The sequence below is a fragment of the Varanus komodoensis genome, unplaced genomic scaffold (genome assembly GCF_004798865.1).
Source record: "Varanus komodoensis strain SLA01 unplaced genomic scaffold, ASM479886v1 scaffold59_1, whole genome shotgun sequence".
In the NCBI taxonomy this organism is placed as follows: Eukaryota; Metazoa; Chordata; class Lepidosauria; order Squamata; family Varanidae; genus Varanus; species Varanus komodoensis.
In genome coordinates this window covers 1,019,421-1,047,230 of record NW_025336221.1, presented here as the reverse complement: position 1 = coordinate 1,047,230, position 27,810 = coordinate 1,019,421, and the positions used below count along the sequence as shown (strand labels likewise).

Below are 27,810 nucleotides of genomic sequence, written 5' to 3'. Positions count from 1 at the left end.
CTAACCTAAGTTCCTGAGACAGAGAGGCTACAAATTAAATTACAGTGAATGTCTATAATAGTGTTTCACAGACAAATCAAGTTCTTTATGTCTATCTTCTTAGCAGTCTCTCATTCCTTGCAAGGTTGCAAAATGCCACTATATCTTATCTATTAATTTTACTGTTAATTTTAATTTTACAGCACAAACTCTGATATATCTTGGCAATATTTTGCTTTCACTACAAGCATACTTTGAGGTGTTACTATTGTACAACAAGCATGACAGAAGGTCAGTTGCAGTTAATGCAACCATTTGAGGTGCTGTTACTGAAAATGGTTGATTGATTTAATATAATTTAATAAAAACATTTCTATGCCATCCTTTGCAACGAGCCCCAGGACGGTTTACAGAGGACAAAAATAACAAGATAAAATAACATTAAAACATTCAACAATGATATAACATAAACAACAATATATCTTTTCATAAGTAAAGGAAAAAAAAGAAAAAAAGAAAAAATGCGACTGTATAAAATTAATATTACTATTAAAATTATATTAATTATTTAAATGATGGTTAAATAAAAAGGTCTTTACCTGGCGCCAGAAAGAATAAACAATTGGCACCAAGCGGACCTCTCTGGGGAGCATATTGCATAGTCTGGGGGCCACCACAGAGAAGGCCCTCCTCCGGGTGGATACCCTCCATACTGCCTTCAAAGAGGGTTCCCGGAGCAAGGCCTCCCCTGCCGATCTTAAGGGGCATGATACCTTATTAAGTTTCCTCCCTGTCTGATCCTTGATTGATCCTTCTTGCCCCAACCACAGATTAACCATTAGATGCTTTTATTAGTTCTTTTAAGTTCTAGATGCCACCACTGTATTAAAAGATCTGGGCTTTTTGGGGAATTTATGCTTTTCCAGCCCTTTTATGGTATTTGTCTTTTAAAGCTGGGCATCTGAATTTGGCCTGCCAGAACAAGTGTTCTGGAAACCACTTAAATGGTGCATCCTGTAGAAGGGATGAGTCAACTAGCTTTTGGGAGCCTCACACCAATAGGTTATTACAATTAAAGTGACAAATGTCTCACTTCTGCCTCAATGTTTCAAGGTTTTACTTTCATTCCACAATTACCTCGAATATGTTGCTTCAGGTTCTTCTTCTACATTGCTGGCAAGTTTCCAGTTTGCCCTAACTGGCTGTTGATGCAGACCAATTGGCTGCTGAGAAAGGTGGGTCAAGTGAGGGTGATGATGATGATGATGAGAGTAAGGAATATTGCCCTGACTGAGATAGGCGTTATGCTCGTTCCACTGCTGCAATCTTGCCTGCTGTTGCCTTAGGGTTTCCAAAGCTAAATTTCCATGAATACGATCTGGAAAACATTTGGGGGAAAAAATTACCCAGCTTCTGCATTTAAGCTCTTCTTGTCAGAAAACTGCATTTTACAATAGTATATGATAACTGGATAAACAGCAGTAAATTTCTGTGTTATTAACTTCAAATCTTTATACCTTTGACATCTCATCTTTTATACTAAAAGACATCTCAGCAGTCATGGGCTCACCTGCATACTGGAAATCTATATACCTGATACACAGTAATACTAAGGTAGTGCTCCAAAAAGGGTGTCAGCATCTATGTATTTTACAGTACTCTCTCATAGCCCCAACATCTCTTGGCTTGGAAACATTCATTTATTAAATTGGGAACAAGTGGCAGACCAGCAAGTTCCTGTCCCCCTGTCATGTACCAGCTTTGGCAGTTAATCCTCGTCTACTTGATTCACAGTTCTTCGTTATCTCTGTTATATAGCTGCACAGAAATACAATAAGAACTGAGTAGCCCAGAAAGCATCTGGCTTAAAGGGAGCAAAAAATAAGTAAAATATATGTATTGGTGTCTATTACTGACCACTCATTCAAAAACCATCGAAAAGCAATTTGCTAGCCTTTCCAAGAACAATTCAGTCATCACAGGGGACCTCAATTTCTCTGATATTTCTTGGGAAACAATTTCTGCCAAACATGGCCCCTCCAAGAGATTCCTGACCCACATTGCTGACAACTTCCTCCAGCAGAAGTTAGAGGAAGGAACCAGAGGATCAGCTATCCTCGATTTAATATTTACTAACAGGGATGAGAACTCTGGGGACAGTGACCATGCAAAACTCGAATTCTCAGTTATAAAGGAGACAAAGGATAATTGTAGTCAAACACATATGCTGGACTTAAAGAAAGCCAACTTTGATGAATTCAGAACAATGATAAGTGAAATACCATAGCAACTCACTCTTAAGGAAAAGGAGTTCAAGAGGGGTGGGAAATCTTGAAAAAAATAAATTTCTCCAAGCATAACTATAAAAAATTCCAAAAAGAAAAAAGTGTAGCAGACAGAGAAAGCCCATGTGGCTCTAGAAAAAAATTAAATGAAGCCTGAAATTAAAAAAGAACATGTTCAGGAAGTGGAAGCAGGGCCAGGCCACAAAGGAAGAGTATAAACAAATAGCAAGGAATTGCAGGGATGGCATTAGGAAGGCTAAAGTTTGGAAACGAACCGAGAATAGCAAGAACAAGGAAGCCTTCTTCAGATACATCCAAAACAAAAGACATGTGAAAGAGAAAGGTGTCCAGCTACTTAAAGTGGATGGCAGAGTGATAACAGACAACAAGGAAAAGGCAGAGGCACTCAGTTCCTACTTCTTGATAAACTTGAACACAGGGCTGAAAGCAACAGAATGAAATTCAATATGGACAAGTGCTAAGTCCTCCAAGTGCTAAGTCTTTCCCCTAGGAAAGAAATCAAATGTATTGATACAAGATGGGGAACAAGTGGCTCAACAGAACTGAAAAAGAAAAAAGACCATGGAGTAATTGTGGACAACAGCCTAAGTATGAGTCAACAGTGTGAAGCCACCAAAATGGCAAATGCTATTTTGTGATGCATTAATGGAAGCATTGCTTCCAAATCACAAGTAGTAGTAATAGCTCCCTTATACTCCTCAATATTCAGACCCCATCTGGAATACTGTGTCCAGTTCTGGGCACCAAGATTTTAAAAAGATGCAGAAAAATTAGAAAGGGTTCAGAGGAAGACAACAAAAATGATCCAGGGTTTGGAAACCGTGCCCTATGAGGACAGACTCGAGAGAACTAGGCATGTTAAACCTTGAGAAGAGAAGATTGAGGGCAGACATGATATCCCTCTATAAGTTCCTCAAGACTGCCACAAAGAGGAAGGTCAAGATCTCTTCTCACTGATACCAGAATGTATGACATGGAATAATCAAGTCAAGTTGCAAAAACCCAGGTTTAGGCTAGGTATCAGGAAAAGTTTCAACAATGTCACAGCAATACGACAGTGGAACCAGTTGCCCAGAGAGGTCGTGGGATCTCCCACACTAGAGACCTTCAAAAAGAAACTGGACAGCCATCTGAATGGGAAGGTGTAAACTGGTGTCCTGCAACAGCAGGGGGTTGGACTTGATGGCCTTCTTGGCCCCTTCTAACTCTAGTGTTCTATGATCCAAAATGGAGAACTGTAGTTTAAGATTGACTAACTAATTAGAATCTTAAACCACAGTTTGATCCTAGCAAGCTGACATTAAACCACAGTTTATCCAATGTTTATTCCTAGTTATTTAGATCATGGTTTAAGAATCAAGACCATTGCAACCAAAATCACTTGTAATCTAGAGCTGTGTGCTCTGTTAGGAGTGCTTTCAAATAGTGGACTACTAGAGACAATGGAGTAAAGACCTTTACATTATTTCTTAGCTTTACAATTCTATGATTAATGCTAGGAGAATACATAGGAGAATCAACATCCATTTGCCACATACATCTTTCTTCTTGAAAGGAGCCTAAGGCAGCTTACAAGGTTCTCCTCCTCTCCATTTTACCTTCATAACAACAAGCCTCTGTGGTGGGTTGAACTGAGAGTCTGTGATCAGCCCAAAGCCAACCAGTGAGCTCCAGTGAGTGGGGGACTAGAACACAAATTTCATGAGCCCTAGTCCAGCACACTTAAGCACTGCATCATACATTTAAAACATATATACCTTGTCCTTCCTCGGTAAAACAGGGGATTAATAGTATAGCTTAACTTTTTAAAAAATTCACAACCAATACAATAAAACTCAGATCACTAAAACAGCAAATGGATTTTTTAAAAATGCAAGCAACAACCAAAAGTAATTTAATCACAGCAATCAAAACCACTTTTAAAAGGGAGTGGCCATTTATAGTCTGAAGGCCTTCTTTTAAAGGGTTTTGATTACTCTAGAGAAAGCCATGAGAGGATGGGTGAGCAAAGCCTGCCTTAGGAAGTAACTCCAGAAGGCAGGTGCAGCCACTGAAATGGCATTCTTGCCTAACATAGCAAAAATACAAATCTGGAATTTCAGAAACAAATATTGTAGCACTCCCCAAGCGAATCCGCCACCCCGCAACAAATTCAGAATTGAAAATCACCATCTGACAAAAACCTAAGATAAGCACATTTTCCAGTATAGGGTAATTATCCTGCATTCCTAATCCATGGAATGTGGCAATGATACCCACCTAATGGTTCTCCTGTAGGCATCCCTGGAGGATTCTCTTCCACGAAGTGGTTCAAGTGGGATGGCATCATTGGGTTGTGCTGTGCAATGGGTCTCAGGGGGTTACTGACCTCTTGTAAGAGAGATGGAGGATGCTGCTCTGAAATCACACCATCTACACTGGGGGAATGAGGCCTGGGTGGCACAGGGTTTTTAAAGAAAGATTGATTGGGGCCTGTTTGATAGGCAGGGGAAAGCTGTGAAGATGGCTGCGGCTGCTGATTTAAATGATTATGCTGCTGGACTATCTGGCTTTGTTGTGGATGCATTTGGTTTTGCTGTTCAGGCAAATGGTTTTGTTGATGACTTAAGAGGTTTTGCTGCTGTTGTACAGGATATGGCTGCCTTGGAATTTGAGACAGGTGCTGAAAATGGCGATTAGGAACAGCATACTGAGCATGAGGAGGGGTGAGATGAAGATTCAGCTGCCTGGGGTTAAGGTTATCTTTACGGTGAAATTTAGAACTGGGAAAAGTTGTGCTGGAACGTGATTCCGGGCTTCTATTTTGGGGATTTGCTTCTAAGTCAACCTGGAGGAAATTACACAAATTATTTGAGTTAAAAATCATTTCAGAAAACAAATTTAACAAATCCCCGTAAGCTATGAGTGTACCAAGCAAAATTACTTTAACACTGAATCAAGCATGTGATATCTAAAGGAAAGTGGGAAGAACAAGGTTATAAGTGAAGAAAAGTTACTGTAAATCATAATTACACTGGCCCAATTTGCATGCAATGACAACTCAGTTGTTGTTGTTGTTGAAAAAAACCCCACCCAAGTCCTAGATTGCTTAGCTGCTCCTGCTGGCATGAGGAGCTAAACAGGAACAATCAAATCGTGGAATCTAGCATGCTGGATTGTTCACAATGTTTCATCATTTGCTTACACTGGCAAACTGCGCCATCTCTTCTTTATTGAAAACAGACCCTTCCAATAGAATTCTACTTGATCAAATGATCTTAAAACTTTTATGTGACTTCATGTTATATTTGTGAATCAGAATCTTTTTTCCTACTCAAAAGGACTTTTTAGTATCTATTTTGGTAGTTATAAGCTACAAAAATCAATGGCAGTAGTATTCAGGCCTTCTCAACATTGATATCCACTCCCAATATTATCACAGAAATGAATTAACCAGTAACATATTTTAGAACTATCATATAATGCTTTTACTTTGACTTCAAGACAAAGGCACTGAATGAATCATGAAAATGCCATTCTTTGTTTACTACAAGGCTGACATAATTTGTTTTGGGTCATTGGTTGATTATTCATTATTTGTTCCTCAGAGTAAATTCTACCATTATTCCCATCTGAAATTATTCCTCCATACAAAAAACGTTGAGGCTTATTTAATCTTTCACACAAATATAGGTATCAATTTACACTTTACATAGTGAAAAGTGGATCAAAATCTTTAAACATAGTATATCTTAAATCAGCGTTTATGTGCCATGCCTTAGTGTAGCAAGTTCAGAAATTATTAGGAGAAACAAAGGTCAATTTTTTCAGCAATCAATTTTTGTTTGGACAATTATTTTTTAAAATGCTAGCCACACCAAACAGTGACCATGAATTTAGCTCTCGAAAGTCTAAGGAATCATCTACCAAGTCTTTGAATTCCAAAATCACAAGGCATATCTGAAGTGAAGTCTGTAAGACAGGCAGGTAAAAAGAGAAATCCTGAAGCACTCTGCTTGTTCAAGTATATGTCTCCTAATGAAATTGTTCTCTATATTCCCAAACCTCTGCAGAAGTATTGGGCCTTAAAGATGTCCTGAAACTAAACAGGCTTGATGCCAGAAACCAGCATCACAGAGCAGCTGGTGACTGCCAAAAGCCCTCAGAAGGGCCAATGGTCTATACTGCCACCTACCCCAATTGTTAGCTACGCACACTTGGACTCAGCATAGCTCAGTGCTGGAACTTGGATGACATCGAATAAAACTTAGAATTTAAATGGCACCATCCATCTTAATTCCCCTACAATGCCTCTAGGGCACAAAACCAACACTGTTCCAGTCAATACTCTGACATCAGGAGTCAGTAATGCGTGGGAACTAAAACAGAGAGCACTTGCCTTTCACCATCAAGCTAAGATGAAGGCAGGGTGCCACCTGCTTCACAGTCTAGCAACGAGAGGGTACTGGTGCACCCAAAAGAGGGCAGTGCCATAGGTAATGCAAAACCTGATGCTGTCCCTAATCAGGAGCTTTTTTGTACAGGCTGTTAATCACAGTACCGCTGTTCAATTATATTGCAGAACTGAAATCCAAGCTCCACAAAGAGCTTCTCCTTCTGCTTCATAGCCTCTGTGGAGCTATGCTACTACAGTGCAACAGCAAAAACACACAAGTAAAAACAGCACTTTCAGAAATAATACCCCATATTCCCTGTTCTTAAAAAAAAGGGTTGGGAGAGGAAGTGATCTGGAAAAATACACAAAATTGGAGGATTGTGATCGCGTCTAAAAAACTCATTCATGTAGAAAAGCTGTGTTTTACTGGTAATCAGTTACCAGTCAGTCCCTATTTTCACAAGCTACAGATTGAACTATTCTGAACTTCCATTCATCCATCTATAGAATTTTAGCCTTTACCAAAAGTAGTTATAAACTTTGAATTGCAATTTATCACTTACTTTTTCCTGGTTATCCGAATTCTGCATTGTGCCATTACATTGTAAGCTTTCCTTATCCCTATATATACAATTTACTTTCATCACTGATATTCTATCTCTAACGGACTACCTTTTCTGAACCTTGCCCATAATTCTATCAGTGAATGCACCCTGGGGAATGACAAGTGTCATCTATAAGAGCAGAAAGAGAAGTAAGGAACTTATACCTGTTTGACTTCCATAGGCTTTTTCTCAGGTGTCCGAATTTTACTGATTTCAGGTCCAACGCCAGGATCATTTTTGCCTAAATATATAAAGATTTTTACTTACTGAGAATGAAAAGAAAGCATATTTATTTTCACAGTTCAGTTTAAATTATACCCACACACAAATAAAATTACTGTATAACTGTATTTTAACTTCTCCTGCTAGCCATATAGAGTATGATAATCTTTCCATGACATTCTCTATCCTCTGGCTTACACTACCAATCAAGAAAAGATGACTTTACACTAAAACTTTATATAAAACTCAGTGCTTTAGATTGACCATAAAATGATAATTCTTAGTCTACAATGCTCTTGTTTAAAACTTCACAATTGAAAGTAGATTTTAGAGGGCACTGCAGAAAAAATTATTTTCTCTTGGTAAAATGATTTTCCATTTCATTTTCCAGAAAATAATTCCACAGAGACAGCTTTAATACACACCCATTACACGTACTTTACAAAATAGGACACTTATGCTTTATGACCCAATGCTGAGTTGAAAGAAGAGTGACAATTCCATTTTTATACTGTCAGTTTTTAAAAATGATGTATATAGAAAAAATGTTTTTAAAAGCTCATGTGTTAAAAAAGTAACTGCAATATAGGTAAGTAGATCTTTCTTTTTTGTCCTATAACCAGCAGTTAGAACAGTATTTTAAATTAACAGCTGGTAGTGCTATTCGCTTAAGTTTATTGTTCTGGGTAGTACACTTTTTAGTGGATGATTAATGGACGATTTGGACAATTAAATCTTGGTTTAATAAGCCAAGCTATGCAGGAGCTTTCTGTACTTACACACAGTCTCTTTACACCTCCCCTTGTGTGAGCAGTGAAACAAACAAGGAGACACGTTTAACCATAAAATCTGATTTATTTATTTATCATTTCTTTATTACATTTATATGCAGCACCCTTAGCCAAAAGGATCTCTGGGCGGCTTATAATGTTCTTGTTACATCTGAACATTGTTTAAATGAACTGTGAAGAAGTCAGAATATGAAGCCACGGTTTAAAGCTGGCTTCTATTTCCCATCTTCTTTGGAAACCAGTAATCATAGTTCTTGGGGCAGAAATAATAGGATACTGTAGTTAACTGTGGCATCCTGGCCCGTTCACCTGCTCCCAGGGAAGGAAGAGCAACATGGAAGAAAAGTGGCTGTATGCAAGTTCAAGAAGCTTGTGCATATCTTGGCATATTAAGCTGAAAATTTGATCCTGTGAACATGGCTATGGTCTCTAATAGTTTTTGCTTCTAGGAAACCATAAATCTAACACAGAACATACTTTTAGATAAGTGTAGTGCCAGGAAACCCTGCACTGTTCTTTGTTCCTTATATTAAACTATTTAGTTAGTCAACATTTTTGCTGGTTATCAGTTAATAACTGTTGGCAGTTATTTCAGAACTCATCCTCACAGTGTGGATAATCCAAGAGCACTCTAGGAACGAGGGCCCTAGTGTCAAAACGATCATGCAGGGAAATAAAAGAGCAAATGACTCTGAAAAAGTTACTTGCACCACTATTCCATATCCAGACTCTGAAAACACATATATGTAAGGGGATATCTAGAAAACAGTCACAGATTCAGGTCTTTATCATGAGGCAAAGATATATGCACTGCCAAGAAGCCTTCAGCAGACGTGTCATTCACCCTTGCTTTCTGACCATTCCACCATTCCAAGGCTATATGACCACAGCCATTTCCTTACATGAACAAAGGAAAGTAATTTCAGGAACAGGATAAATGTAAAGTGTTGGCACCCCAAGGTGAAGCTGAAAAAATTGCTTTGTCTCCTCACTGACGAGGAAAATCTTGCAATAGATTTAAAAGGATAAGCAACTACAAAAACCTGTCTTGAAATTTCAAACTAATGACATTTGCTACTTGATCATATATAAATACCTTCCTAGAATTTCACCTTATTCTAAATAAAAAACTATCTATGGAAATCAATCTATTTTCCCACACTATCTTACAAAGCACAGAAATCTTCATCAATTAGAGAATATGTGAACATACTGATCTTAACTTTCCTTAAATATATCTTATTTGCACTTGCACAGAGACCAAAGGTATTATAGGCATCTTGTGTGTTCTTGTCATCACTATAAGTTACATACTGAGGATTGAGGCCTTTGCATTGTGGTGCTGGAGGAGACTCCTGCGAGTCCCTTGGACCGCAAGGCGATCAAACCGGCCAGTCCTAGAGGAGATCAACCCTGACTGCTCTTTAGAAGGCCAGATACTGAAAATGAAACTCAAATACTTTGGCCACCTAATGAGAAGGAAAGACTCCCTCGAGAAGAGCCTAATGCTGAGAACAATAGATGGCAAAAGAAGAAGGGGACGGCAGAGGATGAGGTGGCTGGACGGAGTCACTGAAGCAGTTGGTGTGAGCTTGGGTGGACTCTGGGAGATGGTGGAGGACAGGAGGGCCTGGAGGAATGTTGTTCATGGGGTCGTGATGGGTCGGACATGACTTCACGACTAACAACAACAACTGGCCAATTATCTCCTTTGAACTTTCCACTACATCCAACATAATATTCTGTGCTTGCTGAAAGGCTATTATTATTATTATTATTATTATTATTGCATTACATTTATATATCTCATTTTTTCCTCTTGCAAGGAACCCAAGGCTTGCAAGGCTTACATAGTCCTCCTCCTCCTTTTTAAAACAATAATTTAACAGACTGCATATGGAAATATCATGTGGGGATTGCAACATTTCCTAAATGTGTCCACAAACAGGAACCTAAAGCTATGAAGGCTTCTCTTCAGAAACTCAGAAAACCTCCATGCATTACTTACTCCAATATGATCACTTTAAAAAGGTCTTTTATCAGAAATGCAACCCTGGATATGAGGCAGAAATGAAAATTAGAAACTTGTGCAGTGCCCTTTTGGAATTTATCCAGAATCCAAGATGCTGCTGAATTAGGGGTTTCTAACATAAGACAAGGTTGTCATATGGCAACATAGGTCAACCTACCTAATTGTCACAGTTGAAAGTGCAATCATATAACACAATTAAATTGAGTTTTTATTCAGGTGACTGCAATCTGTCACAACTGTTGTAAATTTTAAGTTACTTAGTTCTAATTTTTTGGGTTGGAAGTCACTCTGGCAACATTGTGTTTTACAACGTCTAACTGAGAGGATTATATTCTGGTTTTGACCCTGTGGTATTAACTCCATTGTGAAGTAATGTGAATAGCAACGATAAGGCTGATCTAAGTCATACGGAAGGCCTGGGGCAGTGCTGTCATTTACCTGAATTAGTGGTATGGACCTAGTAACATTAAGGGAGGAACTGTAGGGATTAGACCCATTCCTCCAGCAAAAATGCATGCAAGGGATGTGCAAATAGATTCTGAGTGGATCAGGGATTAGAAATGCCAAAGCCAGGGGATTGAGATATACACAGTTATTGAGAATCAAATAGTTTTCAGATTTTCTGAGAAAGCTGAGTGAGCATACTAACGAACCACGAAGAGTGGATCAAGCATCATTAATCTCAGGGTCTGGCATCAGGTAAAGAGGGCAGACCAACAGAGAAGTGCAGACACTCAAGCAGGACGATCCACCCTGAAGATGCAGTTTGATAATTTCAGTTTTGAAAAGAGGAGGAATAGTCAGTTTGGAATCTTCTTATCATTAAGCTGGTTCTCCCTAATGACAGTATTCTAATTGTGCTTGCTTCTTTTGTTATTGACTTCTGTAATACTCTTCTTGTACATTTTAAGGCCTCCTGGCTGGTCAGCTTCAACAGAACAGCTGTGACAAAGATTGATACAAAGACTACAACATTTGAAGAAATTTAAACCTTCTGTAGGCAAGTAACAGTTTTTATCACCTCATCCCCATATTTCTACAAAGGCAAGAACAAGGAATCTTTCCCGCCTATAGTTGGTAAATTAGGATCCAGCAGCAATGTCTGGGTGTACTAGCCACCCAAAACTCAAAGTTCAAGCTAACTTCTTAGCTATGAGTATCCCTCAGAATGGCTATGATATTCTGGTTGCATTTAGAGTCCAAGATAAGCCACAGTTTATTTTGACAAAAATGAGCCTAGTGCACCTTCTGACAGAATCACAAAGGGGAGAATGGGAGCCCTCATTTCCATTCTTTTAATTAACTGAACAATCCATGGTTAATTTTAACTTGATTGGTTAAAAACAAACAACTTCAAGCCCTGGGTTATAAAGCTTGCTTATCTGAACAAACCATAGCTAAGATTAGCCGTAGTTTAGGGTTTGGAGGACATGTTAAAGAGAAGAAGAAATGAAACTTCCAAACTTTTCCTTGTAGTCATGCTAGAGCAGAAGTGTAGTGAAGATGAGCGCTGCAGTTTAGTGTGACATCCAAGTTCAGTCACTGGGTAGGTGGACATGGGCCAAGATATAATATATTATAGATTTCAAGGTGGAGATAGCGAGCATAGACATAGCATCATAAAGTCTTTGGCTTTTTAAAATTGGCCACCTCTCAAGAATTTCAGTACTGGTTCTTTAAAATTCAGAATGCTAATATTCATCAGTAGGAATAAGTGTTTTTTAAGTTTAACTGCTCATTCTCTGGTCCTTGCTTCCAAATCAAATCAATACAGGATTAAATCTAGCTTGTGTGAAAACAGTTTATTTTATAATAATTGGAAGTATTTAGCACCTTCCATGCACAAACCCCAATCATCAAGAGACAGAAGATCGTGTCAAAGTGAATTTCACAGGATTTCATCTATTCTTCTCCAGTAACCCTACTAAAAGTTCAGGAAATAAAATTTCCCTATTCAAATTTATTTTTCTGGCATATTCTTCTCTCTTTCCCCTCTGAGATTACTATGGCAGAAATTAGGGATGGCATGCCATATTTGCTTCTGGAATTAGCTTTCATGAATTTAAATAAGTTTCTCCTCATGACTGTATCCATGAACTCGTTAGTGTCCAATTAACTTTTGAATAACAACATCATCTGACACAGTACTGTGACAGCTCATATGTCTACAATATTGGGAAATGCAGGAAGCTTCTTGGATATGCACCTCAGCACCCTGAGCTCTCAACACATGGATAACTCTGCTTTTCAGAGAGCTAATGAGGTGGATTTTTGAACTGCATAGCTTTAAGGGAAGTCATTCTAACAGCACAAATGGAATCAGAGCAATTTCAATTTTGATACAGTACTCAGTCCTTCAGCATTAAAAAGCTGCCTTGCACTGAAATAGATTTTATGCTAATAGCATTATGGATTTCTATGCTTAATGTTTCATAATGGACCCATCAGATGTGTTTCCCAATTTGAGCCAAAGCCTGCTTCTTGAAAAGGTAGTGGAGCTAACAACATGAGCACAGCAAACACTATTTGTCATTTTTTTTTATTTAAAAATGATTACTTCATGAAATTTTCACAACAATATATCTACTACAATCCAATGGTACCAGTGTGCAAATGAGACCTCAGATTCCCCAAAATATATCTACAGGTGCAAGCAGATGCTCTATTCTTTTTCAGTATCTGGATATATTCTATGTGCACAATAGAGAATGCCACTACATTCTCCAACTGCATCGCTCCAGGTGCATGTAGATCTATGTGCACACCAAACCCAAGGAGCTTTGGATCGTAGTAGTTATGTATAGTTTACAAGCATTTTTATATATGAGCTTTAAAAAACTGAAAAGATTCGGATAACAATTCTTACAATGATATGCATAATTGGTATTAATCAATGCTCTGTGTTGAAGAATCTTCTCATACAGGCAAGCCTAATGTTTATGCAATTGCAGCTGCACTTCTGGCAAGGGCCTGCTTCAAGACTTATTGCTCATCCTAGAGAGCCGTCCATGCATGGGCACATGCCTGCCATGGGCCAACCTTCTCTGTTTCTTCCTTTGTATTTTGTTGTTAGAAAACATGTTGATTCAGATAATTTCTCTCATGGTGGCATCATGGAAAATGCAAAAAGACTTCATGCTTCCTTACTAGCATATCTAAGGAAGGAGTACTGCATTTTCAGGACAAAAGCATGCTTCATGTTGAGGGGAGCAGGATTCCTTCTCAAAGTTGCCACTTAAAAAGTGGCAGATTTGCAGATCTGTATTTCTGTCCAATTAACTCCACTGCATAAATCTTTCCCAGCTCATTGTTTCCTTACATAATGAAACATGCGAACTTCATGATATTGTTGTTCTGCAAGGGATCTATAGCCATCACACCTTCTCAGGGAAGGAGGTGCCAGTGGAAGACACATGGTAAAAATAGGGTCCAAGTTTAAGAAAGAAATGAAACAGGAGAAACACAGTATTTAATATGTCAAGGGTGCCTAACTCCTTTAGTCCAACACTGGTGATACTGCAAATAAAACAGCATGGTCAAATTTCCTATAAGTTGCACTGATTTTTAATGGCTAATATAGATACCTATTCTGAGAGGACAGGAAGGCCTGGAGGAATGTTGTCAATGGGGTCGCAACTAGCAACAACAACAACAACAACAACATATTCTGAACAAAGAAATCTAATAGGATCTTAATTTCTATTTTACTTGTGGTTTGTTGTAAACTGTCCCAAAACGCTAGCAGAGGGACACTCTATAAAAGCTTTAAATAGGTAAGTAAATAAATGAAATAAATCTCTTCAATATGGAAAAGCACCATACTTTAAAACAAGTGTTATTACACTGCCAGGGAATTGCATATCAACTAGAAAGAATCATCTTTAAATATGAAGTATAGAGGGCACAAGCTATTCATAGCAACAATGGTAAAGTTTCAGGCTGAGATAGCAGATTACATAGCTGCTGGACTGCAGCCAGTATTTACAGTTTTATTGTCACATTTTTAAAGGTGCATAAATTACGAAAAGGATCTAAAAGTACAGGTTCCCCTGCTACATATTGCTATATAAAATAAATTTCATGTATTTCATGGAACTGAGAAAATATGTTTCATTCATAATAAAAACAAACTGAACCCCTGGCAAAAGACTGGAAAGAAGCAGTCCTGAGAGGCTACTGCCTAGATGAAAAAATAAGTCAGCCAAGGAAGTTTCGCTAAAATCCAAGAGATGGATAACATCTGTAATCATCTGGTGGCTGGATGAAGCACCTGAGCAAGAATCTGACCACTCCAGTTGTGGTTAAGTTGTTTGTCAACCTTTTAACCACTTTACTCAGGTCTGTTCAGCAGTTAACTATAGTGGTACCTTGGCTCACGAACTTAATTCATTCCAGGACTCTGGTCATGGCCCAAATTGGTCGTGAGCCAAGTTAAATTTCCCCATAAGATTCAATGTAAATAAGGTTAATCCGTTCTGTAACCTTTTTTTTTTAAATCAGAAAAATGTGAAGCAAAGTGACAAGGAACAACAAAGATTGCAGCCATCTCCCCCCCACCAACCCGAGCACAAGCGTGGCCATCTCCCCGCCTCCCCCCCAGCACAACCACGATCGTGCCTGTCATCCCTGCACGTGCCCGTCATCCTGGAGTGCTGGGGGAGGGATAGATGGATGCGAATGGGGCACACTGGGGGAGGGAAAGACGGGCGCAAACGGGGCATGCTGGGGGGGAGAGAGATGGGCATGATCGTGCTGGGGGGGGGGGGGGATAGCCAAGATTGCAGTTGCACTCCTAAGGAAAGACAGGTGTGATCTCGGCCATCTCCCCCCACCCCAGCACGATCGCGCCCATCTCCCCACTCGTGGGGGGGGTGAGATGGCTGCGGTCGTGATTGCCACCCAATGCAGAGTTCACGACCCGAGTCAATTTTTTAATGAAATTTTTGTTTGCGACCTGATTGGTCGTGAACTGAGACGTTCGTGAGCCGAGGTACCATTGTATCTTCACATTCCGTTGCTATGAAAACACCAGTTTTCATGCAAGCATTTCTTATGAACATTGATAAGGCTGATGCAACATGTCCCAATGTTGCATCAGCTACATTTTATATATATTAGCACAATATTTTAAAATCGTATTTCAGTTGCAAACAAGATGCCTGGGGTTTTAGAATTAGTTTTTTAAAAAATCCTACTCACTGTTTCGATTTTGTTCAAGTTGCTCTTTCTCTGAATGCTGAAGCTGCTGCTGCTGCTGTTGTCCTACGCTAACTGGTGAATGATGTCCAAGACCATAGGGGATAGGAGATCCACGCCCATGTGCTTGTAATAGATTTACATTATATGCCATGGCTGCTTGATGAGTAATGACTCGAGGATCAACTGCGAACCTACTCTGATACCCTGTCCATGGTACCTGTGCAATAAACAAATATATCAGCATTGTTAACAGTTCTCTAACCACACACACTTAAGAGAAACCATACTATTCCAAATGGAAACAGAATACTTATGCAGTTCTCCAAAAGCAAGTAAGAAGGGCAGGACTGTGTAGGGTAGGGGTAAGCAACCTGGTGTATTCCAGACATGTTGGACTGCAACACATAATTCCCAAGAACTGGTCATGCTGGCTGGGATTTATGAAAGTTGTAGTTCAAAACATTTGGAGGGCATGGGTTTTTCTTTGGCTAACCTAGCAAGTCACCATCCCTCAGATAAATCAATCATTAAATAAGACAAAGTGAAAATTATACACACATTTGTATGCTATCACATATCCTTTGGCAGAGCCCTCATATGGCTAAGAGACTCATATTGCAGAGTTGACAATTCATCACCCTCAACCACATAACAGACTGAAGAGCTCAAAACACTGACATCCTATGAAAGAATATACTACCAAAAACAACTCTGTCTCAACACTTGATCAACCTACTTCAACCTATATTAGTGATGTGGAACAGCAGTCTGAGTTATGAGCAACCTGTACTTATGAACAAACCGCCATAAAACCTATTCATTAAAAAAATTATTGTGGAAAATTGTCATTACCATAGAGAGAAGGAACATGAAAGAGCAGAGAGGGAGACCTCCAAAGCATGCCTTCCTGCCTCACCCATCCAGAGAGGGAAATCTCCTCTCTCTGCTGCAAAGAGGAGGCACTGGTGAGTTTGGGTGGGGTAGGTAAAGATATTTGTGGTTTTTCCACTTTCGTGGGGGTCCTGTACCCCAACCCCTGAGACTGTACTTTATGCGATCTGACTTACATACAAATTCAACTTAAAAACAAATTTCCATTTTCTCAGGAATAGAACTCGTTTGTTACCCAGAGACTGCCTGCCTGCGCCTCTGTGTGTGTATGTGTAATTAATAATATTTTCAAGATCAGTTAGATGCATCTCTGATTGTTACTGTGTAGCAGTATGTTCTTTTTTCCCTTCCCTTTTCTTTTTTGTATATAACTTTGTGTTTTTGCTCTTGTTTTATATTCTCAGCACATTTGGTTTTGTTGATGCTTCATTTTGTTGAAAGATTGTAAAAACCAGATAAAATTATTTTTTAAATCTATCATAGAAAGCCTAATAACCAGGCAGCATTAAAAATTAGGGATATAAACAGCTAAGAGACAGTGCAAATTAACTTATTTAGACTACAAGGAAGGGAATCAAAAATAGAAAGGGATCTGGTAAAGAACTTGTCCTCAGATTTCATTATGGTAAAAAAAGGGAAATAAAAATTTCAAGAGTATGAAAAGCATTCTACTGTAATCAAATCAAAACATGTGTGTTAATAGGATGTGAAACATAACAGTAAAGGAATAAATGCCCAAACAAATACCATTATGGGTTTACAGTTTCAATTCTATGGCAGCCATAGACTACTGAGTTTTGATACAATCCCAACAGACAACAGTACCTAGATGGGTGAATCCACCCACACTACATAAATAATGCTTATGGATGAATAGTTAAGGAAAGCCTTGACATTAAACCCTTGAGAACTTCCTTGAGATACTAGTTAGAAGTATGTTCATACGATTGTAAATAAAGGTCATATTTTAGTAATTACAAATGCTTTTCCAGCATAGGCTATTCATCCCTCAGAGATACAATTTACCTCTTGAATGCCAAAAAGACAAAAATAATAGCTCTTGAAATAATCTGTTTTTTCCTAACACCTGCAAACTAGAAGGTTCTGAATAAAAACAAGTTACAGTTCATCTTCTGAGACCTTTATATACAGTCACAAAACAGAAGAAAAGGAGAAAAGCATCAAATTAAATTCCAGAGAACAGTTCTTGGTTAGCAGAAGAAGTCATATCTACACTGGCCCCAAACCCTTAAGACTACCTTAAATCCTTAAATAATTGTATTTTTGAAAATAATTCTGTAGAAAATCATTTGCTATTTCAAAACAGTTCTTTTATATTAATACAAATATATAAAAGATTTCTTTAGCAATCTTCTTTGTATGACATTTTATTAATAAAGGTCCAGATGCTAATTATGTATAAGCCTATGCCCACAGGGAGGGACCCCCCCCCCCATTACCTAAATTACATTTGATTGGAAAAACCCTCAAATATTTACATTATTTTGGTTTGGTCTGATATTAACAAAAGCATCCCTGCACTGCAAACTACAGCTGCTAAGGTTCATATTTCATTTCACTGTATTCATTAAATGTTGCCTTCTGGTAACCTAGTTAATAAAAAGAATCTGCATCTAAAGGAATTAAAGCCAGTGGTCTTGCTATGTTGAAGAAAAGTGGTACCAGATGGACTGAACAGGCATATTTCCAAGTATACATTCATAGCAAGCCCCAAAATAGAAGTTATGAACAGGATTTTCACCACAAAGTAATGTAAACTGATCGTGTGTGAGGATGTGCATTTTAAACATCAACAGTGTAACAATTTATTCATCTTTCATCTTGATGGCCAGATTCCTCATATGAGTGCATGAAAAATATGGCAATGGGGACACAAAACATAAGGAGAAATGGGAAAATGTTACAGGTGCTTTGCTTTATTAGCATCCTTAACATATTCGGATAAAAGGACAACATGGAGGTTCAAGTCCATCAACTGTGGCAACATCAAGTGCTCAGTTATTGGAGATGCCATCAGCCCAAATATGACTATTTCAGATGTCTAGCCTAGGAATGAAAGAAGAGCATACAAAGAAAGTGGTATGCTCAAAACTATTTCCAAATATGGCCCCTTTTCCGTGAATCATTTTAAGAAAACAGAAGTCAGCAGCACTTTGCATCCCATTTTACTTTTCCCCATGGCTTTTTTTTCTTATTCCCTACATAATACTGTTTTTGAAACATATACTAACTAAAGCCACAGCTTTGCCTCACCATTTTTATCATGAGTAGATACTCTCTTCCCAAGGGATCAAAATTTTGGAAATCTGCTGATTGTAATTTATTGTAAAACATTATGGTCAAGTTTGCTCAAAAGAGTAAGGATGGCTGACAATTCTTGGCTCACTGGTAATGAGCAAGCATGGTGCATCTTGTCCAATTCTTCCCATTTGGGTCCTTCTGAACACAGGAATTGCTACGGTAACCAAGAAATTAAAAGCCACAAAAATTATAATATGGCCAAACTCCGATGCCTTGCTTATGTTTCCTCTAATGAGCGAGTATGTGTAGTTTGCTTCTAGATCCTAACAAGTATGCTCCCTCTCTTCCATTTTTAGAATTATGATAAGCAGAATATGAAGATAGTTTGAAAAACTGGGCCAAAACTAGTTCTACTGAACACCAATATAGACTTACATAGTGTTTGTATTAATCTACATAGTGATTAATGGTCACATATGGAAAAAGGAGCAATTCATGCAGGAGTGTTAAGCAGGTAAATTGATGTCCATGACACAGCAGCAGCTAGGCCATGTGACACCACACAGTAGTCTTGCTGTGAGTACAGGAATGCAGGAGAGAGTCCATGAAACATAGTTTAAAAGATCTGGGTATCGCCATTTCTCAGCCTAGAAAAACATCTGACTCCAATTGAAATACAACCAGAAGATAAGAACCTGTCTCCATCATGCTGCTGCTATGGTAAACTCTTCTCATGTTAGGATCCCCTCTGAAAACCCCCTCCCTAGATCTGGTGAGGATAAGGAGAAAACGGGAAAAGGAAATTTGTCCAAGGTATGCGACAGGGTTTTCAAAATTGGTTTCCAAGGCTTTTTAATGAGGTGCAACTAGAACCCAGAGAATAGTGTGGGTACTACTGATGCTGCCATCAATGGTGCTAAGTAAGTGCAGGCCTCAATGGCAACCAGCTGAACAGACTAAAAGATTTTTAAAATTAGCATTGCAATGTTTTTGTTAACAAAGGCTCGAAAAAGATCATCCAGTCAGAACTTCTGACAAATGAACTCCTAAATGTTTTCAGTTACAAATTTTCTGGGCACAGATGTACCTTTAGAAGAACTTTGGTATAAATACTTCCATAAAAAGAAAACCTCTCACCTGTCTTAGCAGCCTGCAACCTCTTTGTTATGGTACCTTGACCATCTGAATTCAAACTTTCAAGTATTTGAAAGTAACTTTCTGTGCTTCCTATAACTGTACCTATAAACTAATATATTCCCAATCTTCCCCTAAATAAAATGAAGAGAGGGGACCCTATTAACTATAGAAATGAGGCAGTTTTAAGTGACAATGGAATAATTTATATAATTATAAATTATATAATTTATAATAATAATTCATATTGTTATTTATTTTATATTGTTATTTTTATATTGTTATTTTTATATTGTTATTTTTGTATTTTATTTTATGTTGTGAGCCGCCCCGAGGCTTCAGCGAATGGGGTGGCATAGAAATGTTTTAATTAATTAATTAATTAATTAATTAATAACATGAAATGGATACTTACTGGCAAAGGCACAGACATGACCATATTTCCTCCGTAAACAGCAGGTACATAAAGAATGCTTGTCCCAGTGTGAGGATCAATTCTTTGAACAGGACTAGGAGATTTCCCAAGGTTGGGATGAGGCCCAGGAGGTGGTGCAGGTGGAGGTGGAGGAGTATATGCTCTGATAGGATTTCCAATTAAGACGGAAGGATTAGGCTGAACTAGAAAATAAAGAAAAATTAATGGTTATGGAGAACTCAGAAAGCTGGCTTTCCCCTCACTAACACGTTTAGGTGCAGTTTCCAAATATGTTAGGGACAGCGGGTGGCACAGTGGTTTAAACTGCTGAGCTGGTTGATCAAAAAGGTTGACAGTTCGAATCCGCAAGACAGGGTGAGCTCCCGTGCTTTGTCCCAGCTCCTGTCAACCTTGCAGTTCGAAAGCATATTAATGAAAGTAGATAAATAGGTACCACTTCGGTGGGAAGGTAACAGCATTCCGTGCACCTTGGTGTTTAGTCATGCTGGCCACATGACCATGGAGACTGTCTGCAGGTAAATGCTGACTCCCTCGGCTAGGAAACAGAGATGAGCACCGCCCCCTAGAGTCAGGCATGACTGGACTTTAATGTCATGGGGAAACCTTTACCGTTACCTTTACCAAATATGTTGCAGAATAGGAACCATGTAAGAGAACGTTCTGCCTGAGACACCACTGTACTTCTGCATAGATTTTATTTTCTCACATGCAGGAATTCATGTCTTCAGTAAGCTTGAATAATGCTTAAGAAACTAAAGTTTAGGTACTCTCTGCTTACCCTGGAGATCAGGGAGCCTTAGGAAGAACCACCAAGTTTAAACCAATGTTCATTTTTATCTCCTAAAATATTACAGAGGCTCTATGTTCCTGTTCAGATGTTTTGTTTTCCCATTGAATTAGCCCGAAGAAAAGACTGGGTGCATTCTCCACTTCCATCATGTTGGAGGCGGGATAATGGACAAACTGGAAATTCTAGTAATATTTAAATATAGGATCTCCCTTGATTTCCTTTGAATTCATTTGATTTGCCAAGTCTAGAGCACTCAAACATACAAATACCATGAGATATATTGTTTGGTGATCCCTCTTCTTCACAGTATGAATAGCACAGAATCCAATCATTCCCCTTCTGCCTCACTTACCCAAGAACACATTTATTTTCACTGAGAAAAGAAGCAAATCTGCAATCAGTCTTTAAGAATTTATTCATATTAAACAAGACCTTCCCAGGCACTTACCAATTCCATCACTCTGAAAATGGTCACTTTGACTATGATGATGACCCTTCACCTAAAAAAAGGGGAAAAAAGAAAAAAGTGGTAAGTCATTCTACCTACATGCTTCATATAAAAGAAGTAATGAGAATTACAAGTGTATGCTGGTTATTGTCCTGGAGTACCTTGTTATCAGTCTCCCTATTTACACCCAACATTTCATGCTACTCAGCTGCAATATTTTATCATCACAACAGGGACAACAGGGGTAGTTTGGAAGATGGAGGTTTCCTGATGCCAGTTTTTCAATATGCTGCCAACCACCAACTTTTAAAACTCACTGATGCTTAAGAATATTACTTCCCCAGGGAAAGGGCTATTCAGTTTTCCAGCAGTCTGATAGCATAAATCAATGATCTGTTTATAGACAAGTGGATTGTATAAAGAGTGACCTATGAATAAAATGGAGTAAGAAGTGGGGAAAACCACCTTGTAAGCCATCCTGAGATGCCATACATAGAGGACAGCATATAAAAGTTTTGAATGAATACTGCTTCACCAGTTAATTCATAAAGATAATGGCTTTCTAAAGTTTTTAAACAAAGCAAACAAATTATACTTTAAACATCTGACCACCACATGGTAGTATTACAGCTTTGCATGTCTACTAAACAACTTTACCCACAAGATGGGCTTTCTCACTTATTTTGCCAGTTATTATTTTATTTTTTAAAAAGCCATATTTTGAATTGTAAACAACAAGCCTTTGAGCAATGGATTTGAAGGCAGTCTGGTCTCATGATTTTAGCATTCCATCACCTGATGTTTTTATCTTGTACAATTATTTTTAATGGTGGTTCTTAATTTTACAGTGCAGTTTTGTTCTTTAATATAGCCTTCCAGAGTAACTGGGATACTCCGTGAAATCAAACAGACATTTTAAAGATGAATAAGGGCACAAACCTATGCATATTTATACAGGGGGCGGGGGGGGGAACACTCCATACAACTCTCAACTTCTTTTCAGCCAGCTAGGCTGTCTTGGACACACTAAAACTTGTAGGAAACATGAGGCAAGACTGCCACCCTAAAGGTGCTGTTTTCATCTCTAAGCCATCAAATCCAGAATTCTCTCTATTCATCTTGATACATTCTGGTTTGCTGATGGCAGCTACCAAGGAAGTTGTTTTACAATAAATTAGCTTACTGATTGCAAGTATTATTATTATTACAAATAATAAATTGTAAACTAATTTCTCCTGGAACAATTTCACTGTGTTCTTTTATAAAAAGTTCCCCTATTCAGCTAAGCCATTTTTTCTGATGGCATTTTCTGGCACATGTATTCATTGCTCTCTGACATCTGGCTATGACTACATTTAAGCAACACTTAAAATATTCCCTTGGATTCTAAGTCACACTGGAAAGATTCTTCTGCTCATGCTAGGGCTGTCATTAGCACTAGCTTAGTCACTGCATAAGAAAGGTGACTGCAAATCCAACTAAGTGCTTCTATTTTGCAAATTCCTGCACAAGTCTATGAACAAGCTCTTTTGTGGATAAAAGTTTTAATGCAACAACATGTTCCTTCCTTATTCACAACATTTCTCATACAAGTGCTGCACTGCTGATTTATTATGAAGCTAGTCTTCTGCTACTTATTTTCCAAGAGTTCACAGAGGGGTGCATTTTTCCCTCCATTTATAGTCCTTTGGATCCAAGCCATTATTTTGGGGGGAGGATCAATAAAGTACATTTATATTCCTTATCCATACCATCTCCCAATCAGTCAGTGTCTTTGGCATAGAGATCCTGTTATGAAATAAGCCTGCATTCCCTGTTGTATCTAAATCAGGGAACTCCAGTTTATTCTCAGTTGGCAAAGCAGAATAATGACTAGGATCTGATCCAGGTTTTTAAACTGACATTATCTGACATTAGAAGGGAATAGAAGCAACTCTGGCATAGTGCAAGCCAAGGTCCTCCACACTATGCAAATATGGTCAGTGTGAAGGCCAATCACCTAGCCTTCAAGATGTCTAAAAATAATGCTGCTAAGGGTGCAAACCAGATATAAGCATGTACCAAACCTGAGCTAAGGTAAGACTGGTTGCATATCCATCATTTCTTAACACAGCTTTGTTTACTGTGCAGTACTTTTATGCTATGTTAATACAGAAGGGCTAGTACTATTGAAACCCCTGAATCCCATAGAATAGTTTCTATAAATTTCACCCTTTCATACAGATTCATTCCACCTTAACTCAAGTTTGGGACACATTCCTTCAAAAACCAAAATATTCCAATACCTAATTTCCATACCAGTGCCATTACTTTTACTACCTAGAAGGTTAGTTAACTGCTTCATCTGACAGCTATCATTCCAACAGTGTTAATTCTCCTGCATTTATGATTAGCCATTTAGTTTTCTGCCAAGGAGGCACTTAGTATTTAGTACTATCAAATTATGGATACTGATTTGCACTCCTTTGCAATCAGCTAATATTGTGGTTTCCAGGATCCTGCTCTTCCTTGTTCCTCTTTGCCTCTGCACAAGGCCAATGACAATCTCCTATTCTCCTTCTCAGCTCCAAGTTTGGAACTTCAAAGAGTATAAATGCTTCCTGATATGACTAATACATAGCCATCCCCTGCCACCATTTCCTGCTATAGAACAGGAAATAAGAGAGGAAAGGGAGGTAGAGAATTTACTGGTTTAGCAACACAATGACCAAGAAAGTCTACCATTCTCATGTTTCAGAACAGGAACAAGTGGAGGAGAGCTTATTTGATTGTGTCTACACAATGGCCTAACTACTCTCAGACTTTCTCCCTATTCTCAAGAGAGGGGAAGGGGCAGATGGGGAAAATTCCTTAAGTCCTGGGACATTCCTAGCAGTTTCAAACTTGGAAGTAAGGCTGGAGCTCACTGGAACAACTCATCAATGCAAATGAAAATATAAAAGCCCAAGATAATGAATTTAGTTGGAGCAGGAGGGGAGCACTTCTAGAGCCAAACTAAGCACTGCAACAAAAATATACTTGACCCTTGTGATACTAGTCCACAATGGAGGGATATTTCAACCCATTCCTCCTGCTAATCTTCCTGTTCACATCCCTCACCCACCCCCCACTCTGTATTCTCCATTATTCTGTATTCTCACAAACATTTGAACCCACATCTGTGCATAAATAACATCCTAGTTTAGTCCTTAAATATCAAGTTAAACTTTAGATGTACTGGCAACATGAATCTTTGTCTTTTAGCATGTACTTCTGTACTTCCTAAGCCCTGGGAGAAGAAAGAAAAAAAAATCTGTATGAAGAGTGTAGGTTTCAACAGTAATTTCATGACTAACTGCACCCTTTAACATAATTTCTTTGTGTCTTAGAAAATCATTTTTCCCTATTATGCTTCAATGCGTGTCAGAAAAATGAGATTCTAACCACGAATTAAAAAGCAAGATGACAAACTTTCTAACTGTATTTCATACTGAAACCTCTGCAAAAATGGAAACTGTATAAATATGGCTATTGAAAGTAGCCTTTGGACCTGTGGTTTCTTAAAAGTCTAACATTTCAATACATCAGGAAGCGTTTTAAAAATTTTCATTGTATTGGAGAAGATAATAAATCTTGATAAAATAAATTACTATTTCCATTTATAAAAGTTCTTTTCGAAAGGATCACCAAGAAAATTTTCCCCCTGTTCTGTCCTGTCAAATAAAGGAAAAACTGTATTAAACTGAAAACCTGATATAGATAGATATTAACTTGAAACAGAAACATACAATTTTGAAATGCTTTCTTACAAAATGGAATGTTTTTCCCAAGGGTCTAATGCAACCCATTTTAATACAAACATGATCAATTAAAGAAATACATCAATTAATGCCCTATGACAATTAAATGCAAACATAAAGATTGCAATACTATTAAGAGATTTCAAGCTCTGAGTTTGAGCTACAAGTAACCATTTTGACCATATCCTCCCAGAAACTGTAAGTTACTGAACATTACTTCTTGTATTACTTTTAGCAGCTAAGTTAATTGTAATGTCTTCTGATGTCTTTCTGGTCAAAATCAAAAACAATGTCTGAATACAAACTACACATTAATATACTCAGCTATATTATGATTTCCTTAATCTAAGTATTGTTCCTACACTAATTACATGTTCATGCAAGGATACAGAAGAACTGGTATATGCGTCATTTCATGCTACTTCTTCACAGTTTCTTACTATGTCTTAATAACTTGGCACTTTACCTTTGGTGGAGACTGCTGTGATTTACTGGCATTTGATGAATGCTGCTGTCGCAGAGCCCGTGGAATAAACTCAGGAGCCAGTGGATTCAACACATAGGTTTTCTTTAATTCTAAAGCTTCTAACTGAGCTTTGATTTGCTCAAACGTGATACCATGAAGACTTTCATTATCATGACATAAGGCAATAAACCTTTCCCAAAATTTCCTAAAGAAGCCAAAAACAACAAAACAGTTTAACTGCTTGCTATATGCAAATTTTATAAATTAAGTCTTGAATCCAGTATACTGTTATCCGTCCATCTGTCCTTTAATTTCACTATTATTAGATGAGACAAAGTAGCACTGACTGATTCTAAAATAACTAAAAGTAAACATTCAAGCACTTCAGAGTTCTACTGACAAGAGTCCCCTACAATGTATTAATGAGCCACTGGACTTAGGGCCAGCAGTCCTGCATGGTCCATGTGTATTACTTTTTAAATATCCCAAGCAGATTCTTTACACATGTCACACTTCTGCTAGAGCTGTAAGAAGAATGAATAAAATTGTGCCAACTTTGCTATGCAATGTGGCCCTGATTTTCAAAGCAGCATCTGCCAAACAGCCCTGTTTAATCTGATTGTAACATTTTTAAAAATTAATGAATATCTGACCCGAGCATACTTCACAATGTCCTCCACAGCTGTTGCAATGGATTCTTGATTCATCTGAATAGCTATTAAAAATTCAAGTACTCTTCAGTATTTATAAATCTATTCTATCAAATGAAATGTCATTTCCTTTATATTACTATCACCCCATTTATAAAGTCTTTATTACAACATGCCTGATTTCTCTAGCAGTACTTTTAAACAAAGTACAGTCAACCATGGAGAGGGTGGGGAGGCAGGGAGGCAACATACTTCAGATAGGGCTCAAAATCTACATTGGGCAAACGGTTTAAATCTGAGAGTGCTGAAGCATAGCTCAATTACATTGCTTATTTGGGTTTTTTTTAAAGATGCAATCTGAATAGAACCTGTTTGTAACTATTAATAACATTGCTAGATTTGAAGAATTTAAATTCTGATGTCATTTGTTCATATATATTTGGCACAAACTGAAAGCACTTTCCTAACTTTCATCCTATCAGGAAGTTCTAGTACAAGGAATTATCATGCTGGGACAATTCTCCATGTTGGGAGTTTTCCTGGTAACACTTTACTGATGGACATTTATCTATTTGGTGTAAGCAGCAGTTTCTTAGAGATAATGATGCGACAATTTTAACTTTCTAACATGACCAAAGTATTAGACTATTTTAAAATATAAAAATATAGCTAAATATAACACCAAGATCATCCTTGCCATCATGAAACCAAGAAATGCTCTCTGGCTCCTTTGCCTATCAAATAGGAAACCCCATGCTCCACTACTTATACTTTCCCATTTGGCAAAGGAGTAAAGTTGATGTTGAACCCACTAAACTCTTCACATCAAGGGACATTGTTTTGTAATACTATACAGAAAGTGATAATTCATGACTGAATTACCTGAATTAATCAGATCTCCTCACTTCACATTCTCATCCACCTAAACCGGAATTCATGCTTGCACACAAGTAGAACTAAAGTGTACAGAAGACATAAGCCCATATTCCCAAGATACTAATGTGCGGGGCTGTTCAACACAGGAAGATCTGCAAAAGGGTCTGTAAGTGTGTTTGGCTAATGCATTTACAGAACCCCTACAGTCAAGACCCTGATAAGGCAAGGGCTGACCTGTGCAGCAAGGATCCCAGACGCTTTAGCTCTACTTGTGTGCCGGCAAGTGCTTGCATAGAGATATAAAGTAACCCAAATGGTGCCAAAGCAACTGACATTTTCCATTGGCTATTTCTCTATTCTTGCTCCCACCACTCGCCACTTTAATTTTGTGGCCTGATTTGGACAATAATATCTCAGCTTATTAAGTCCGGATAGGCATATGCTTTTTGCTCATGCATGGGGCTCCTTTGTGCAAATTACGGTTGAAACAGAAAGTCTCTCATTAGTCACAGTTTCCCATTTCATCCAAACCAGGAAATGGTAATTACCAGCTTCAGAACAATAATCCA

At 38.1% G+C, this 27,810-nt stretch overlaps 1 protein-coding gene across 3 annotated transcripts in view; it reads right to left on the bottom strand.

Moving 5' to 3' along the window:
• The window catches only part of HELZ (helicase with zinc finger), a 148,518-nt gene that overhangs the window by 22,698 nt on the left and 98,010 nt on the right, over positions 1-27,810 (bottom strand). For all 3 annotated transcript variants that reach the window (XM_044449538.1, XM_044449537.1, XM_044449539.1), the window contains 7 exons: positions 25,716-25,920; positions 21,471-21,522; positions 20,212-20,414; positions 15,510-15,726; positions 7,430-7,506; positions 4,545-5,112; positions 1,117-1,357 (listed from right to left, as the gene is read on the bottom strand). In XM_044449538.1, coding sequence (XP_044305473.1) covers positions 1,117-1,357; positions 4,545-5,112; positions 7,430-7,506; positions 15,510-15,726; positions 20,212-20,414; positions 21,471-21,522; positions 25,716-25,920 — 1,563 coding nt within the window. The remainder of the gene's footprint in view (positions 1-1,116; positions 1,358-4,544; positions 5,113-7,429; positions 7,507-15,509; positions 15,727-20,211; positions 20,415-21,470; positions 21,523-25,715; positions 25,921-27,810) is intronic.